We start from the raw sequence: 17,696 nt of genomic DNA on the forward strand, positions 1-17,696 counted from the left end.
AATATATTGGAGAAAAATCATGACAGGTTTATATGCAAATGGTATTTGTTATTCTTGCATTTGCGTGCAATGTATAATTGTGATGTTCTTTTTCTTTCTTTTACTTTATTGTTAAATAAATAAGCTATGTTTACTATTTAATATGCCATTATTGTGAGTGGTTGAATTTATATAAATGGAAGTACATAGATGAGAGGATGAAATCTGTGATGACTAGGGGAATATATTCCCTCACAAAAAGGCTAACTTAGGATCCTGAGAGAATTTGAACAACGCCAATAGTGATCCATTTCTGGAAACTCAGATCTGACAGGGTGAAGTCAGTTGACATGAATGAGGTAGATAAGATATTGAATATAGAGGGTAAAAGCAGTATTCTATACCAGAAGTAAACCACATCAGGTGTTATATACATGTTTTGGTATAAACTTATATATGTGTGTTTTCTCCTTCATTACAATGTAAACTATTTGAAGGCAGGAACTCTTTCATTTTTTAATTTATATCCCCAGAATCTAGACTAGAACATAGTAGTTACTTAATTAATACTATTGATTGATTGAGAATTAGAGAATTAAATAGCAAATTATCCATTTTTAGCCTTAGAAGCCAGCATGAAAACAAGGGAGGGGAATGGGGCCAAGAAAACAAGCAGGTACCTACCTGGGATCAGAATTGTATGAAAGGGCATCACCTCCACTCCATAGATGGGGTACCCAAAAGGGATGTTTGGTTGGACCAGCAGTGGTGGAGGGTGGGGTAACCCTTCTCTGAAGAAGAAAGAGAAATATGAGTGTAGTGTTTTGAGGTTTTCCTGTTGTATTTGTCCTCATCTCCAACAAGCAGTCCCAAAATATTTTCCATGAACACTTATTTGCAATGGTCTGTGGGAAGAGAAACACCATGGGGAAACTTTCTACCTGATGGTACAAATGTGGTTACTGCCTTTGGTGAGTTACCATTGTATTAGGGGAAATAAAATACTTTCTAAAAACATTTAATCTAATTGTAGGAAATAGAGTATGCACACCAAATATGACTTAAGCACATCTAGCAATGGATTGAAAGATAATGTAATATAATGTAGTATATAATGAAAGATAACGTAGTGTAAACTTTTCCATATTTGCTCATTATAAGATTTGAAGACTTAAGTTACTTAATAAGGCTCAAGAAACTTTCCTGAACCTTAAAAGTATAAGGAAGGAGTTTCAAGGATTATAATAATGTCATCTGATAGTTATTGCAAGATGTTTTGATTCTTGGAATAGTCATTTCACAAGTATGTGTCTCTACTGCTGATGCAACCTGGAATCCTTCAAGGATTCTTACCCTAAAATTCTTCTTCATGCTTTCCACAAATTCTCTATTGAGGATTCAATCCATTGACTGTAACTTGTCTATATTCTGTATCAGGGAGATCAATGGAGACTGAGTCTATACTTCTATTGTTTCTCATTTCTGAACCATACCCTTCTTTTTCTACCAGAAATGTCCTTGATGATACATCTTAATTCAGTTCTTACTTGTAAGTCAGCATTGGCAATATGATAAAGATTACTTGATTATAGTAACAAAAATAACTGTATAATATTTTCGGGTTTAAAAAGCACTATCCAAATACTATCTCTTTTGATTCTCAAAACAGCCCTGAGAGGTAGGTTGTCTTATTCTCATTTTACAATTTGGGATACTGAGGCAGGCAGAAGTTAAATCAGTTGCCTAGAATCACATGGTTAATTAGTATCTCAGGCTGGATTTGAATCCAACTCTAGGTCCAGCACTGCCCACTGTGCCACTTATCTGCCTTTCCAACATAAATCTATTGTGTATCTTCCTACTGACTTTTTGGCTTATATGTACCTGCAAAGATTTTGAATGAGGAAAGATTTTAGAGGTCATTTAATCCAACTCATTTTACAGATGAAAAAGCTGAGAGTTTAAGTGAAATTCCCAATCTTCAAGCTACTCCTGAAGCCTAACCAATAACTTTGTAAGGCATTATCTCCAGTGGAGTAACTATCTCCAGAAGAATACAGTTAAAATGCTCACGTGTCCTGGAAGTGGGGAGTAGGGTTGTGTCTTTCTTGTTCCTCACCAATTAGCACAGGCCAGCAACCTATTTTGTTATTTTTCCGTAGGGAAGAGAGTGACTCCAGGCGATGAACAACACTACAGATGAAGTTTGTCTAATCTTGGGGAGAGTCCTGTTTTCAGTAAATATTACTTTGGGTTTTTTGCAAGATAATTGGGGTTAAGTGACTTGCCTAGGATCATATAAATAAAAAGTGTTAAGGATCCTCCTGCTCTACCCTTGTGCAATCTAGTAACTCCTATATTACTTTCTAAGAGATAAATTATCACAAGTATCTTTTGCTTTTCTTGATTGCTTATGTATGACAAAAACCAGTCTTAAGTGTACATGGCTCTTTGAGTTTGCAAAGAACTGTATATGTGTTATTTCCTTTGATCCTCATAAGGGCACTGCTAGGTAGGTATTTTTATCACCCTTATTATATGGACAAGGAAATTGAGGCTCAGGGAAATTAAGTGACTTCCCCAACACTACAGCTAGTAAGTGTCTGAGGTACTGAGTTGTCTCCTGTACACATGGTTAATTATGTATACATAGTTAAAAGGTGGTTTTTTTCTTGAGAAGGAAGGAGTATCTAGAACTACCTTCCTCTAACACCAATTATCAGAAATCTAATCTTTTCCTTCTGTTCAATCCCTGATCATCAGATCTACTTTTATGATTCCTTCTTCGCCCTTACCCCTAAGCCTGCTCTTACTCTTTTAAGTTGCAGGACTCTAGTCAGACAAGCATTCCCTTTTCCTCTCCTCCAGGAAGTCTTATCTGATGCTCCTTCCCCACTTTTGTTCTTCCATTTTCTCATATTTCCAGCTGCGATGTCTAGCAGAGTCTTTCTCTCATTTATCAGACTGGCAGCTCTCTCTGTGAGGGTAGGCACTATCTCTCTTGTTCTTTTAGGGTCCACAACCCATTACATATAGACACACCCTACTATTAATAGTGGTTAACACAGTATTCTGTCCACAGAGGTATCATATGCATCAGCGGTGGTAAATGATAATTGCCCTTAGAAAAGACTTGAATATAGTTTGCCTAAATACCCATAAAAATTCAAGTTCCAGATGTATTCCTTATCCCTTTGTTGTTTCTGTTGTTCAGTTGTGACTCTAATTGGGGTTTTCTTGGCAATGATACTGTAGTGGTTTTCCATTTACTTCTCTAGCTCATTTTACAGATCAGTAAACTGTGATAAACGGATTTAAGTGACTTTCCCAGGATCATATATATCAACTGAAGCCAGATTTGAATTCATAAAGATGAGTCTTTTTGATTCCAAGCCCAGTTTTTTACCCACTGCACCACCTAGCTGTTCTTCTCTCTCCCTATACACAACTCTTTCCCTCACTCTCATAGATATTCCTTCATTTTTTTTTCTCTCAATTTCATCTTCCTAGCCCCTCAGACTGAATAAAATCTCCCTCACCAATAGAAAGATGACAAAAGAAGGATCATTCACAAAGTCAGGAAAAGGAGTGTATAAGTGCCACCATGAGTTGTATTCTAGGGTGCCCTCAAGAGAGAACTTACTCTAGGATCCATCTGAGATAACTCTGGAAAATCCGTTTATGACACAGCCAGAGAACTTTTTTAGAGATTTTTCATGTACAGTTTGAATTACCTCTTTTGGAAGTGTTCAAATTCTGCTTTTCTCCTGACTTTCACTGCCTCAAGTTCACTCTTGTTGTAGGAGTCTTGAAAGATATAGTTCACTGTTTGCTTTTCACATTTGCACTGCCTTTGGGGGAACAACCTAAAGAAAGAAAAAAGATTATAAACATGATCCATGTAGATAAACTGAAATGGGGAAAGACTCCTAGATACACTCCAGTAAAACACCACCCCATTAATTCCTCCCTTTTGTTCCTGGAGGTGGTCTAGTTAGATTAAAAGACTAGAAACTGAATGTGGTTTCTCCATGGATTTACAAATAGATGTTAAGGATAGAGATATAGGAAAGCTGTGGGTCTAGAGTCATTACTCATTTATCATGTAATACTTTCGTTAGCATCAAGTCTCTAATGAGAGAAGACATTCCCAAAGCCAGTGTACAACAAAGGAAAGGAACAGAAGATAAAATCTCTTCACTTAATAAAAGAGAGAAGAAATGATGTTAGAAAAAGTAAAGCAGTTTCTAAATGTACATTACTTCTCAAAATCCTAAATGATAACTTGACTGAACCTATTAAGTCAGGCCACTGTGCTATTCATTAAGAATTCCAAGACAAAAAAAATTGGTTCTTGCTTTCAAGGAGCTTACATTCCATGGGAAGGAAAAAACATAAATACCAATGATTACATAAAACTATGTGCAATATGGGGAGCACAAACAACAAGGAAAGATTTAGAGCAAAGGGCAGTTACACTGAGTCTTGAAGGAAGTTAACAGATTTCCAGAGGCAAATACAAGGAGGAACAACCTCAAGAGGAAAGAGCTTATGTTGAATAGGAGAAAAGGATTGTGCTTAGATTGTAGGAAGAATATTTTTTTTATTTTTAAGATAAACATAATAATTATAATGTAGTCATATGTATAGTATACAATAGATATGCATAATATTAGTTAGCAATAGTTCTTGTAATGGAATTCTGGGGTTAATATGGGGACTTTTCTCACATGTTACCACATCGAACTTCAGACACTGTACTCAGCTACGTCCCCACAACAGTCATAAAATGTCTGTTTCTTTGTAGCTCCATTAACATTGGATTTGGTAATTTTTTTCAAAGTTAATGGAAATCAAGCTGTCTTATTTCACATTTCTCTGATACTTAAATCATTTGAACATCTTTTAAAATCCTCACCCACAGTGAGCATTTCTTCCTTCAATAATTGCTCATGTTCTTTGATCACTTCTACAATGGTGAGTGTGTCTCTCTCTTAAAGCTATATATTAATTCTTTATAAATTCTATGTCAGACCCCTATTAACTGGAAATCTATAACTAACTATAAATATTTCCCCTAAACTGGTTTTTTCTTTTATTTTAGAAGTATTACTTTTTTTGGACAAAAATCTTTTTATCTTTGTATAACCAGACCCACCCATTTTTATCCCTGATCATATATTTAATTTTTATTATAAAAATTTTCTTCTTCATAACTGAAATAAGTATTTTTACTTACAATTTCTTTTATGACTAAAGCAATTCAGATAATTGATCTAGTTAGCCATTATCATAATGTATTGTATGAAGTATTTCTTGAAATCTATTTTTCACACTGAATTTTGCTTAAGCTATGGATTTTGCCAATAGTTTTTATTGGATGTCTCATGGAGTCCTTTGAAATTTTAAAACTATATTTGTCCAATACCTTTTATACATCCTGGATTCTATTTCTGGGCTTTGTTTTGATCTTTGGACAGGTTTCTCTGTTTTTTCACCAACATCAGTTTAAAAATCAATAACTTGTAATTTTGAAATATCATAAGGAAAGTTGTCCTTTATTTACTTTGTTATTTTCATGGTTCATTCATATATCATGAATTGTTATGGATGGTTTCAGCTCCACACATGATGACTGCCCTATGACAAGCTCATTACTTGAAATCTTAGCATCTTGGAAATTGATTCACCTTTACAATTCAACAACTCTTCAATACCCTCAATTGCCTCTCCTTTCTATTTGGAGGGCTTTTTGATTCCACTTCATTCCCTTACTCTTCCCCCATATGCCTTCTTTTGGGTATTGTCTTCTCTCTTTAGATTGTAAATTCCTTGAGGGCAGACTGTCTTTCTTATTTATATTCCCAAAGCTTAGCACAATATCTGGCACATACTTGGCACTTAATAAGTAGGGCCCTTTCTTGTACATTGCTACATGGAATTTCAAACACCCAGCTATTGTCCCCCCAAACTGTTCCTCTATCTTTCGAAAAATGAAATGATCATTAAGAAATTATTAGATACTCTGCCTCAAGACAATTTTTTTGTATGCATTTGCCTTTTAGTTTTCTCTATAAATTTTTCTTTTTTTTCTTCTTTTCCCTGAGGCTGGGGTTAAGTGACTTGCCCAGGGTCACACAGCTAGGAAGTGTTAAGTGTCTGAGACCAGATTTGAATTCAGGTCCTCCTGAATTCAGGGCTGGTGCTCTATCCATTGTGCCACCTAGCTGCCCCTTCTCTATAAATTTTTTACAGAAATTTTGTGATGACAATCGGGAGGGATTACTAACAAAGTGGATTACAATCAAAATCCACAGGGCTCTTGAGAGGCTAGAGGATGGGGCTGAATTTAGTAAGATAAAATTCAATAAGGATAAATGTTAAATCTTGTTTTGGGCACAAGAAATCCTTTTCCAAGTCTATAGAGAGGAACCATTGATAGAGTAGTTAATCTGAAAAAGATCTGGAATTTTTAGTGGACTGCAAGCTCTATATGGCAGCAGTATGATGTGGTAGTTAAAAAAAGCTAATGTAACCATGGGCTACATTGAGAAGGATGCAGGTCTCAGAAATAGAGAAATGACAGTCTCATTATACCTGGTTTTCATCAGCCTTCATCTGGAATATTGCGTTCAGTTCTGGGCACTATAGTTGAGGTTGATAAATTAGAGAATGTTCAGTGTAGGGCAACCAGAATGGGCAATGGCTTTGAGTTCATGTCCTATGAGAATGGGACATGGAGAGACTAGTAAAGACATTATCCTCAACTATTTGAAGGGTGTCATGTAGAGAAGGAACATTCCAATTAGACTCAGAACCAGAAGCAAGGGGTGAAAATTGGGAAAAAATAGCAAATTTAGATTAATCAGGAAAAACTATCCTCAGATTAGAGCTGTCTCTAATGGAATGGGATTGTAATTCTCCCCTTCTTGCACATCTTCAGGCAGAAGGCTGGATGACCACTTGTAGTCTATGTTCCAGTAGGTTTCCTTTTGTTCTTGGATAAAATAGAAAGCTCTGAGTCTCTGCAAGCCTTCAAATTCTGTTTCTATAGATTTCTATAACTTGACATGGTTAGCACTTCAGGAAGTTATGACAGATGGTCAAAAGAGAATCCTTTGTCTGTTTCTTCCTTGGTATTTCCTAAATTCATATTTAGTAGTGGTATTCAAAGCATTAGAAAAAAAAAGCTTCAGCATTTGATGTTTGCTCAACACTTGTTGCACTTGGTAAGTTGTCTTAGTTGAGCAATAGGGCTGTACAGCTGGCAAGGCACACTGCCCATCCCCCACTGCCAAGTGGGCAATTCATCCCCAACAAAGGTGCAGGACTGTCCATTACGCTAAGCAGGCAGGTTGCAGAGAAGATTCCTGCAGGATAGTGTAGCAGCTGTATATAGTCTCTAGGCTCCCCAAGTAGAAGCACTGGAAGGGGCAGGGAGGGGCCAGCATCCTCAGCAGGAACAGCATCAGGAACTCAAGCAGAGATGCAGGGGGAATGGCAGAAGCAGCAGAGGACTCAGGACACCCAAGCCTTAGGTGGCTACCAGGACCTTGGGTGGCAGAGGGTCTCTAGCTTCAGCTTCCACATTCAGTGGGAAAAGTGAGTTGGGTCAAAAAGAGAGGAGCCTGTTTGACCTGGGCTGGCTTGTTTCTCCCGACTGGAATGCTCACTTGTTCCTTTGGGGAACTGGTGGGAAGGAATGGTTAGACTGAAGACTGGATATGTACTCCTTATTGGGAAAATTTATTCAGTACTCGTTATTTTTGCCACTTATATTGTCTTCTGAAACCAATTAATGACAAGTAGTGAGGAACCATTGTAATTTTATGGTTTTGCTGTATATCTTGCTATTTTGCTAAAGTTGTATAATAGAGCAATTAAATTTTGTTGAATGATTTGAGTTTTCTGGGACATAGCATTGACATATGCCTATAAATAGATATTTTAGCTTCTTTAATGTCTATGCTTATACCATTAATTTCTTTTTTCATGCTGATTACTGAAATGATTATTTACTTTCATTATTTCTATTTGATGGCTTTTGAAAAGTTAGCAATAACTATATTTTAAAACAATGTGTTTGGTTTTGAATAATTTTTTTTTACCATGTTAGGACAGATCTTTCTATTCCCATATTTTTTATATCTTTAAACTTAGTATAAATGACTTTTATTTTATCAAAGACTTTCACTGCATCTCTTTGTGTAATCATGCTATCTTAATTTTTCTCTTGTTATGATTTATATAGTGTTTATTTCCTGTTATTAAAATATCTTTGCATTTAATTAGGAAATCTATTTTCTCATAACAGATATTCCCCCACCATCACCCTAGGTTGGGGTTAAGTGACTAGCCCAGGGTCACACAGCTAGGAAGTGTTAAGTGTCTGAGACCACATTTGAACTCGAGTCCTCCTGAATTTAGGGCTGGTGCTCTATCCGCCACCTAGCTGCCCCTAGAATATAAAAATTAATAATAATAGCTAACATATATATAGCACTTAGTATGTGCCAAGCACTATGTAAAGAATTTCACAATTATCTTGTTTGAGCCACACAACAATACTGGAAGGTAGGTGCTATTATTAACCCATTTTACAGCTGAACAAACTGAGATAAAGGTACTTGCTCAGGGTCACACAGCTAATGGGTGTCTGAAGCTGAATTTGAACTCAGGTCTTCCTGACTACAGGCCCAGTATTTCATACATTGAACCATCCAGCTGCCCTTCCTGGTTAATTATACATAAGATATTCCTTGTGCTGCTTCCAATCCAATCATGTAAGAACCCATGGTGGGATCCTTTTGCTCATTAGTAGTTTGGGGACCAATGGTGTTTTGACTTTTGGTTGGCTATGGACTTAGGAGATATTGAACTGAAATGGTTCAAATATAAAATGAGTTTTTGTTTCTTTTCCTTCTTGGAATGTGTGAGAAAAGAGCTCCTATGAGCTACTGGGAAGGATAGGAGCAGCAACTGCCCTATCTCCCACATAGACATGATGTCTATCAACATACACATATTTTCTCCATATTTTGTGCTTGTTCTTTCCTGATTTTAGGTGAATGAGTATCCCTACAGAGAAGTTCTCAGCGGCATTGGCTGCCAATAATAGTAGCCAACATCAATAAGAAAACCCACCAAACCCAAGTACATGGTTAACTATTCCATAAATGGATTTACCCATCAGCTCAGACCTGCAATGAGACAGAGAAACTAGAGAAACAGTGGCAGAAATAAAAGCATTATACCAAGATCCAAGATGATATACAAATTTCTCTTACTATTCAGCATGATTGAGACTTTTACTTTGTTTTTTCAGACTAATTATGGTTATTTTCACCTCCACCCAAAACACCTGATTAAAGCACTTCATTGTCAATTATTCATTTTTAGAAGTTAAAACATTTTACAACATATTTGATCCACCCACTAATAAACTGTCAATTTACTTAATCCCCATAATGGTTCATTTAAGTTTTCTTATTTATCTTGCCTTGTCATAGACTTTTCTCATCTATCATTCAGCTTCTACTCTCTCACACACTTCCTTAATCCTTTTATATCCTCTGTAATTGTCTTTCTTCTTGTTTCTCTAATAGCCTGAAAGTAGAAACTGAACTAGGATTTAGGCCTGGAAATTGTTTTCCTTCAACTTTTCTTCAATTCCAAATTTTATCAAGTTTTTTGTTTTCCCAAATTCAACTTCTGCCTTGTTTTACTAGTTCAAATCCATCCAAAATACAGAAATGGTTTATTTCTTCTCATTTAGCTCAAATCCTCCTCTTTCTGCCACAACCTCCTCCTATAGAAGTATAATCCTAGAAATGATGCATATCAGAAATTATGTTCAATAGAGATTAAATGCAGTAATAATAAAGGACTCATCCATCACCAGAGATTACCTAGATATCTGTGGAATAAGGCTCACAAAAGGTAAGGCACACCCAGCCAGAATCAGATTCAACAAGGAATGCATTATAATATCACCAGAAGATGATGGTTATTCTACAGCTTAAGAGACATGAATTTCTCCTGCATTTGGCCTGAGTACATGTATTGCTGGGAAACAAGGTGGCTCAGTGAATAGAATACCAGATGTGGAATTGGGAACACTCATCATCCAGTGTTTAAATCCAGACTTTATGGATGACTGACAAGTCACTTAATCTGTTTGCCTCAGTTTCCTCAACTGTAAAATGAGCTGGAGAAGGAAATGGCACATCATTCCAGTATCTTTACCAAGAACACCCCAGAAGGAATCAAAAAGAGTCAGACGTGACTAAAAATGACTAAACAACAACATGTATTTCCTATTTGTGTATTTTCTTATTCCTTCTACAGCTGTGCTTTGGCCAGGTGCTTCCATGAGCATTCCATCCCTAGAGTTCTCTGCATTTTCATCTCTTCCCAGCTTTCCTGGCATCCTCAAATCAAATTCTCCTGCTTTAAGAGGCCTTTCACATTCTCTTCCAATGTTAGTGCCTTTACTCTGAGATTACCTTTCATTTAAATTGTATTTATCTTATGCATATATAGTATTTGTATGTTGTTTTCCCCATTAGATACTGAACCATGAGATACTGGAACCATGGATTTTTTTTCCTTTCTTTGTATCCCCAGCATTTGCCACAATAATTACTTATTAAATAATTTTTGATTGACTGACTGATATCTGTTTTACATGTTCACTTTTCCTATTCATGGCATATATTGGAAGAGTGTACCCTTGTGTTAATAAGGGTCAGAGAGCAAGGTTCTATTGTTAATTTTCTTTTTTATGTTATTTCATTATGTGTCTTTGCCTTTAGCCAGCTATGCCTTCTAACTGACCAGAAAAAAATTAAAACATTGTTGGGGTATGGTTTTGGGTGGTTGGGGCTACCTAGAATTCTTAGTTACCTTACTCTGTTGTTCTATGTCTGAGTGACAAATGCTTCAAATATATCAGTATTATACACTATTCCCCAAATTGGTTTAAAAAAAGAAACTGAGGCACTTATTATTGTTAAAGGGTCCATTGTTCCCCTCTAATGAAGTAGACCTCAAATCTTCCTTGAGATCTGAGATGCCTCCTTTTTCTAAAAATAAGTTTTTATTAGGCTTGATACCAGATTTGGTACCTGAACACCCTAATGGGGCTGCACAAAGAACAAAATCCCATTGGTTGATAGACCTTGCTTCAGAAGTCAAAAATGATACAACAGCTAGAAATCATAATTTAGCAGGGGGTTTTCATGTTAGATGAAGCATTGGACATTTTCATTAACTAAGTGATCAGAACATAATTGTAAGATGCTCGCTTGCTTCAGTTGGACAAGAGAGAATGGTACATAAGTACAAAAGTAAGTTGGGGAACTTTTCATGTTATTGAGTTACCTCTGCTCTGTTAGATTTGGTCACCTTAACAAGGAAAAAAAAGATGGAAAGTCTCTAGTTAGTTTTCTATGATTAAGCAAGTAAACTTATAACCTGTAGTTCACAGTTCTGGGACATCATACAAAGAACTTATAAGTACTGTCCCTCTGGAATCATATCAAACTGGTTAATACTTATTGGAATAGAGTATGCCTTTAAATGAATTGTTTCTTATACCCCTTCCCAGATGGTTTTTGTTATAATTAAAACTATAGTCATTCAGAAAAGTATTAAATATTTAAATATGTACAAGATACTGTACATAAACTAGTATAAAAGACAAAAAAGCAAGAAATATCCCTGATCTTATAGAGCTTATATTCTATTGGTAGAGGCAATGGTGGAGAATGGTATTGGAGACAGTAATAATGACAACATGAACACAGATACATGTATATATATAAAATAATACAAGGTAAATACAGAACAATTTCCAGGGTAAGGTGTGTCCAGTGTGTAGAAAGGCTAGCAACTGGGAAAATCAGGATAGGTTTCATGTAGTCATTGACATTTGAGATGTGCCTTGAAGGAAGCCAAAGATTCTAAGAATTAGAACTGTGAAATGAATGCATTGCAGGCATGGGAGACAAAGACATGGAGATAGTATGGGAAGCCATAGTGGGGGGGTCAGTTTGGTTGGAATGTTTGAAAAAGAAAAATGTGAAATAAGTTTGTAAAGACAGGCAGATGGTGAATGTCAAACAAAGGGAGAGCTTCATGAATTGTGTGGTATTTGAACTGGTTGTTCAAGAACAGGCAACAGGTAAAGATTGAGTAGGTAGGGACATTACCACAATAGAAAAGAAGAGAACAAGCACTTATTAAGTTTCTAATTCACATACACATGCTAAATATTATGCTAAGCTCTTTACAAACATCCCATTTGAATATCACAAAAAACTTGAGCAGTAAGTATTATTATTATCATCTCCATTCTACAGTTGAGGAAATTGAGATGAAGACTGACTTGCTCAGGATCACACAGTTAAGTATTTGAGGCTAGATTTAAACTCAGGTCTTCCTGATAAGAGTCTTATCACTACATCTATTATAATATCTAACTATCTCCTAGGAAACAGGGTTGCCATTGGAGCTAGAGAACAAAATGTTAGAATGTAGTACTAAGTTCTATAGGAGTTCAGAGAAGAGATGAAAAATTCAGGGAAGGCTTTAAGAAAGAAGTGTGCTGGAACTCAACTTGGCAGTTTTAATTAGAACTTGAACAGACTCAGATGAAGATGAGGGAAAACAATTTTAAACCAAATATTGTAAACCAAAATGAGAGTGATTTCCCAGAAGAGAATAATACAGTTATGTATAAGCGTAAACACTGGAGCTACTCACTTAAGGGATTAGGTAAGACAGGCATCTGTTTTATATAGTTTGGGTTGGTCCTTTGAGAGGGTAAAGATGCTTTCTTGCCTGAAGTATAAATGACTTAGCCCATGCAAAGGTGAAGCTGGATGTTTTTGTTTATAAAGAAGATTTTTCTGACCTATCATAGTTGATTACTATAGTGAAGGCAGAAACAGAAGAAAGTAGCCATTTTGTTCGATTTACTATCCTATTAACCTTAGAAATTGTATTCTTTTAAAAAATTCTTGTCAAGGAGAAAATTTGGAACAGAAGGCTTTGCAAGGGTCAGTGCTGAAAAATTATCCATGCATATTTGTAAATAAAAAGCTATTTAAAAAGGGGAAAGAAGAGCTCAAATCAAAAAAAAAAAAAAGAAAGAAAGAAAGAAAGAAAAAGAAAAAGAAAAAAAAAAAAAAGAAAAGAAAAGGAGGCGTGCAAGGGACTGAGTCTATGACTGCTATTAAAAAAGAGATTGATGGTTATCTGTTAAAGACCACGCCTAAGTGTGAAAGGGCAGGTCAGTTCTCCAAAAGCCTCCACAACTGTGAATCATAACAACCCTGAAGGAATTGCAAATCAGCCTTTACTGACATAGTTGTTACTTGTGGATTGGGAATCAAATAAATTAGAGGGAAGAGGGAAGAGGAGAGAGGTCAGAGAATGCAACTGCCTCTCAGTGTCCTTGTATCATTATCATCTTCTCACCTGAAGGGATACATTCTGCTGGTCTGAGTTAAATCCCCAGCAGCCACTAGCAGGTGGCTCCCATAACATCCAGCAGCCACTAGCAAGTGGCTCCCATAACAGTTATCTATAACCTCCACTATAAACTGCTATAAAGTCCAAGAAAAATGAGTTAACACTCGCAATGATTAAAACAGCTTCAAAAACAGTACTGCACTAGAGGATTAACAGCCAGTAAAACTCCCTTCTTGGTTGGTGCAATACACAAAAGATTTATAAATGACAGGTTCTTAACTAGGTCGATATAAGCAGTAGAGATGCTGATAGACTTCATAAATGGTTTACTGTTATTTCATAGTGCAATAAACTGTCTTTATCATGTACTACTGGGGAGGAGGGGGAGATTCTTGTGATTAGAAAAGTTCATTTTTTATTAAATTTAATTTTTGTTGCATGTGGACTTATGGATTTACTTATTGCATTTAATTTTTATTGCATCTAATGGTTCATGAATGCCTTATGTGTGTTGTTGGGTTTTTTTTGTTTTTTGTTTTTTGGGTTTTTTTTGGCTTTATTACATTTTAACCTCAAGATTAAATTACTGAACTGGTCTGAATGGGATTGGTTAAAGGAAATCTGGTCCTACAAAAGACTTTGGATTTTAGGATTTCCTATCCATAAGGTATGACAAGAACACTGTAATGTAATTTACAGGAAATGAAAACTTTTTTTTGATTGAGAAGAGAATATAAAGAGGGTGCCTAGGGATACCTTGATAAGACAGTTAGTTAGTTCTTTGATGAGGTGTGAATTCTCCTGGCTCTTGCTATTCCCAATATACTTTTAATATTTTGTTAAGGATGATCAATGATTCCAGTCTACTTCATACATTTGGGCTACAAAAGTGTGAAAATATATAAAAGTATATAAAAGTGTGAAAATAAAGGATTTGAGGTATGAAAAGAATTCAGATGGAGGGCTACATAGATTATCTAGAAAAAAATGCTCATCTAACTTTGCATTTGGACAGGATTGCCTTTTACCACCTCTATGACCTTAGGCTAGGAATTAAGCTTTTTTCATTTTCAGTTTCCAAATCTTCAAAGTGAGAAGGGATTAATTTGTCTCTGAAGACCCTTACACTATAAATTTATAATTCATCAAGAGTGGGGGAGCAGAAGTAGGACTCAGGATAAAGAAGTGGGTAAGGAGCAATATCTCACCAGAGTCCATCATAGTTAAAGAGTTTCCTGATTTCCTCCTGGGGCAATAACTTCAAGACAAGAGGAGCTGGATAGTCGGACTTAGGTAGGTATTCCTGGGGATTTCTGAAGACTTGCAAGACAAGAACACTAACCGACAAAAAGGAAAACACCAGTAGCCATTTCAAATTGATCCATTGTTTCTGGCATCTCCAACTGTTGAAAGAAAGAAACAACATCTTACCTTATAGATTCATCTTCTACTCACAGAACTTGGACTAAGTGTCTAATTAATTGCACTGGATCTGAGCAATGTATATAATAAAGAAGCAATCATAGTCCTCAGGGAATTTACAGCCTTAGTCAGATATATGAATGAAAATACTGGGCACAGGAAAAAATAGCGAATATTACTTCCATCCATCTGGAAAATATGCACCCAGGACCTGGGGAATGAGAAACCCTGGGTATAATGAAATTGGAGACATTGACATTAATTCTAAGCTTTTTAATTTTTTATGCCAATGGGGTCAGACTCAAAGAAAAAGGAGCCACTAATCTATATATAAGAATCTCTCTGAATCACATATTGATTTAGTTTTAAAATATAACATCCATTTTATAGTATTTCCATATATTTTGTTAAATATTTCCCAATTTTTTCTTTTTCTTGATCACATTAACAACAAAAGATAGCCTAAATCTTGTATAGACTGATCTTTTTGAATTAAAAAAATTTAATTTATGAAATAAATAAGCATTTTCATAATATAGTACAATAAAAAAGGATAATTGCACATGAAATTAATTTTTTTTCCCCTGAGGCTGGGGTTAAGTGATTTGCCCAGGGTCACACAGCTAGAAAGTGTTAAGTGTCTGAGATCAAATTTGAACTCAGGCCCTCCTGAATTCAAGGCTGGTGCTCTATCCACTGTGCCACTTAGCTGCCCCGCACATGAAATTAATTGAACATAAATTGCACATGCAAAGTTACTATGCACGATTTGCTATTCCTTTCAAATATACAAAAAAATTATCATTTGAATTTCTTTTTATTTTCTTCTATCTTCTGCTTCCCCTTCCATGACTACCATTAGACACAAATCTCTGTGTTTTTATAAAATTATTCTATTTATACTTCTATGTATCAATTCTTTCTTTGGTTGCAGATAGCACCTTACTTCATATGTCCTTTATAGTTAATTTGGGTATTTTTAATAGACAAAATAACATTCACTCAAAGTCAATATTGCTGTTACTGTATACAGTATTCTCTTGGTTCTGTTTATTTTGTCCCAATGACATTTTAATCTGCTTGGGCAACCCTCAGAAGTGTTGTGGGTCATAGGTTATATATTTGATAGCTCTACCTTTTACCTTAAAGCTGAATAGACATGGAATCTTTATCCCCAAATCTTTTACTCTTTGAGGCCAAGAAAGAGGACAGTTTGGTGAATTCAGAATTAACTGAATGTGTTGATCTATTGAGAAGTCATTAGAGATATGGTATTACTGACTTGGACAGAGGGGGCTCTAGTGGAGTACCCCAAGAATTTTATCCTTGTATTTGTCCTCGTATTAAATATATTTATCACTGACAAATGGCCTGCTTATTAAATATGCAGCTGGGAGACAGAGCTAATATGCAACCATCCAGAAAGACTGCAATGGGATCAAATGGGCAAAATCCTTTTGAGATTTGACAGAGGCAAAAGTAAATTATTTTTTTTTACAATAAATTGACTTTACACGCATGGAGGAGGTGGAGTACAATTCATCTGAAAGAGAAATGGGGCTTTTTCCAAATGCAGTATGTTCAATTAGGAGCCAGTACTTTGTTTTAATATAAGAGCCAAATGAGATCATGTGATTTTAGGTTACATGGACATTGTGTCAAGATCAGAAGTGAGAGTGCCCTTGCACTTTATTCAGACCACATCTAGAGTATTGTGCTTAGACCTGGGTGCCATATTTTAGGAAGGATATTGTATAGTGAAGGGCTTGAGACACATTGAATGAACTGGAGATATTTAACTCAAAAAAAGGGGAGAAGAAAGCTGTTTTCAACTACTTAAAAAACTTTTCTGTGAACAAGGGATTAAGCTTATTCTGTTGGCCCCAAAGACAGAACTAAGAATGTGTAATTGTTGTAAAGAAGCAGATTTAGACCCATACAAAGGAAAAAATTGGAGAGATGGGAAGAGGAATTCTTGTTCAAGTAATGGGTTTGGAAGAGATCAAATGAATTACACTACACAACAAAATCTTAAAGCATTATGTAAATACTATCCTCCTCCTCCTCATTATATAGATCTGGATATTTTTTCAGCTCAAATTCTGACAGAACTTGATCAGTGTCTACAACAAAGGCAAAATCTCTCATTCAAACTTCTTGTGAGTCATGGAAGAGACAATTATCATGGCTATACAGATGAGGAAACAAGTCCAGAAAGTCATAAAGCTCTAAAAAAACTTTTAAGGTTATTTAAGCTAATGACCTCATTTTTCAGAAAAGGAAACTGAAATGGGAACTGCCTCTCAAAGGCTGGGAGTGCAGTTCCCGGCTCGCGTCTCCCGGCTCCCAGTTCCCTATTCCCCTATTGTCCAGGGATCAGAGCTCATGCCCCACATCCTTTCCCTCTCTTCTCAGTCAGTCATAGATGAAGGAATTGGATAGAGGAAGAAAAACCTATTGACCAAGGGAATAGTTTCTTTTCCACACGTGAAGCACAGACTCTCCAAACTCGGAGGATTTTCGGACGCTACAAAAATTAGCGAGTGGTTGCGGAGGTTTTGTTTGGTCCTACCGGGCAGCAATTTCCATCTCAACTTTCTGAATTGGGCAGACACGGGTGCAAAGTGTCTTTACACCGTGAGGAATGAATAGATTCCGGATGAAAACTTCCCAATTCAGCGTCCTCGAGGAGCATAAAGTCGAACTTGCCAACAGACTTGAGTGCTCAAAAACCGAACGTTACAGACAATAGGAGAACTTCCAAACTGGCTGGAACGTTTGGAAAAAAAAAAAAAAAAAAAGTTCTTTGAGGATTTGGA

The 17,696-nt window shown here is 36.0% G+C and overlaps 1 protein-coding gene across 8 annotated transcripts in view; it reads right to left on the minus strand.

The window, feature by feature from the left end:
* LOC141539027 (beta-1,4 N-acetylgalactosaminyltransferase 2-like) overlaps positions 1 to 17,696 on the minus strand; it is a 58,212-nt gene that overhangs the window by 27,036 nt on the left and 13,480 nt on the right. For 3 of the 8 annotated variants that reach the window (XM_074261233.1, XM_074261232.1, XM_074261235.1), the window contains exons 2-4: positions 14,664 to 14,858; positions 3,714 to 3,845; positions 664 to 770 (exon numbers count right to left, since the gene is read on the minus strand). In XM_074261233.1, coding sequence (XP_074117334.1) covers positions 664 to 770; positions 3,714 to 3,845; positions 14,664 to 14,858 — 434 coding nt within the window. Of the gene's footprint in view, positions 1 to 663; positions 771 to 3,713; positions 3,846 to 14,663; positions 14,882 to 17,449; positions 17,603 to 17,696 lie in introns of those variants that run through there. The other 5 variants (XM_074261239.1, XM_074261236.1, XM_074261234.1 and 2 more) reach the window with 4 other exon arrangements.

The sequence above is a fragment of the Sminthopsis crassicaudata genome, chromosome 4 (assembly GCF_048593235.1).
Source record: "Sminthopsis crassicaudata isolate SCR6 chromosome 4, ASM4859323v1, whole genome shotgun sequence".
In the NCBI taxonomy this organism is placed as follows: Eukaryota; Metazoa; Chordata; class Mammalia; order Dasyuromorphia; family Dasyuridae; genus Sminthopsis; species Sminthopsis crassicaudata.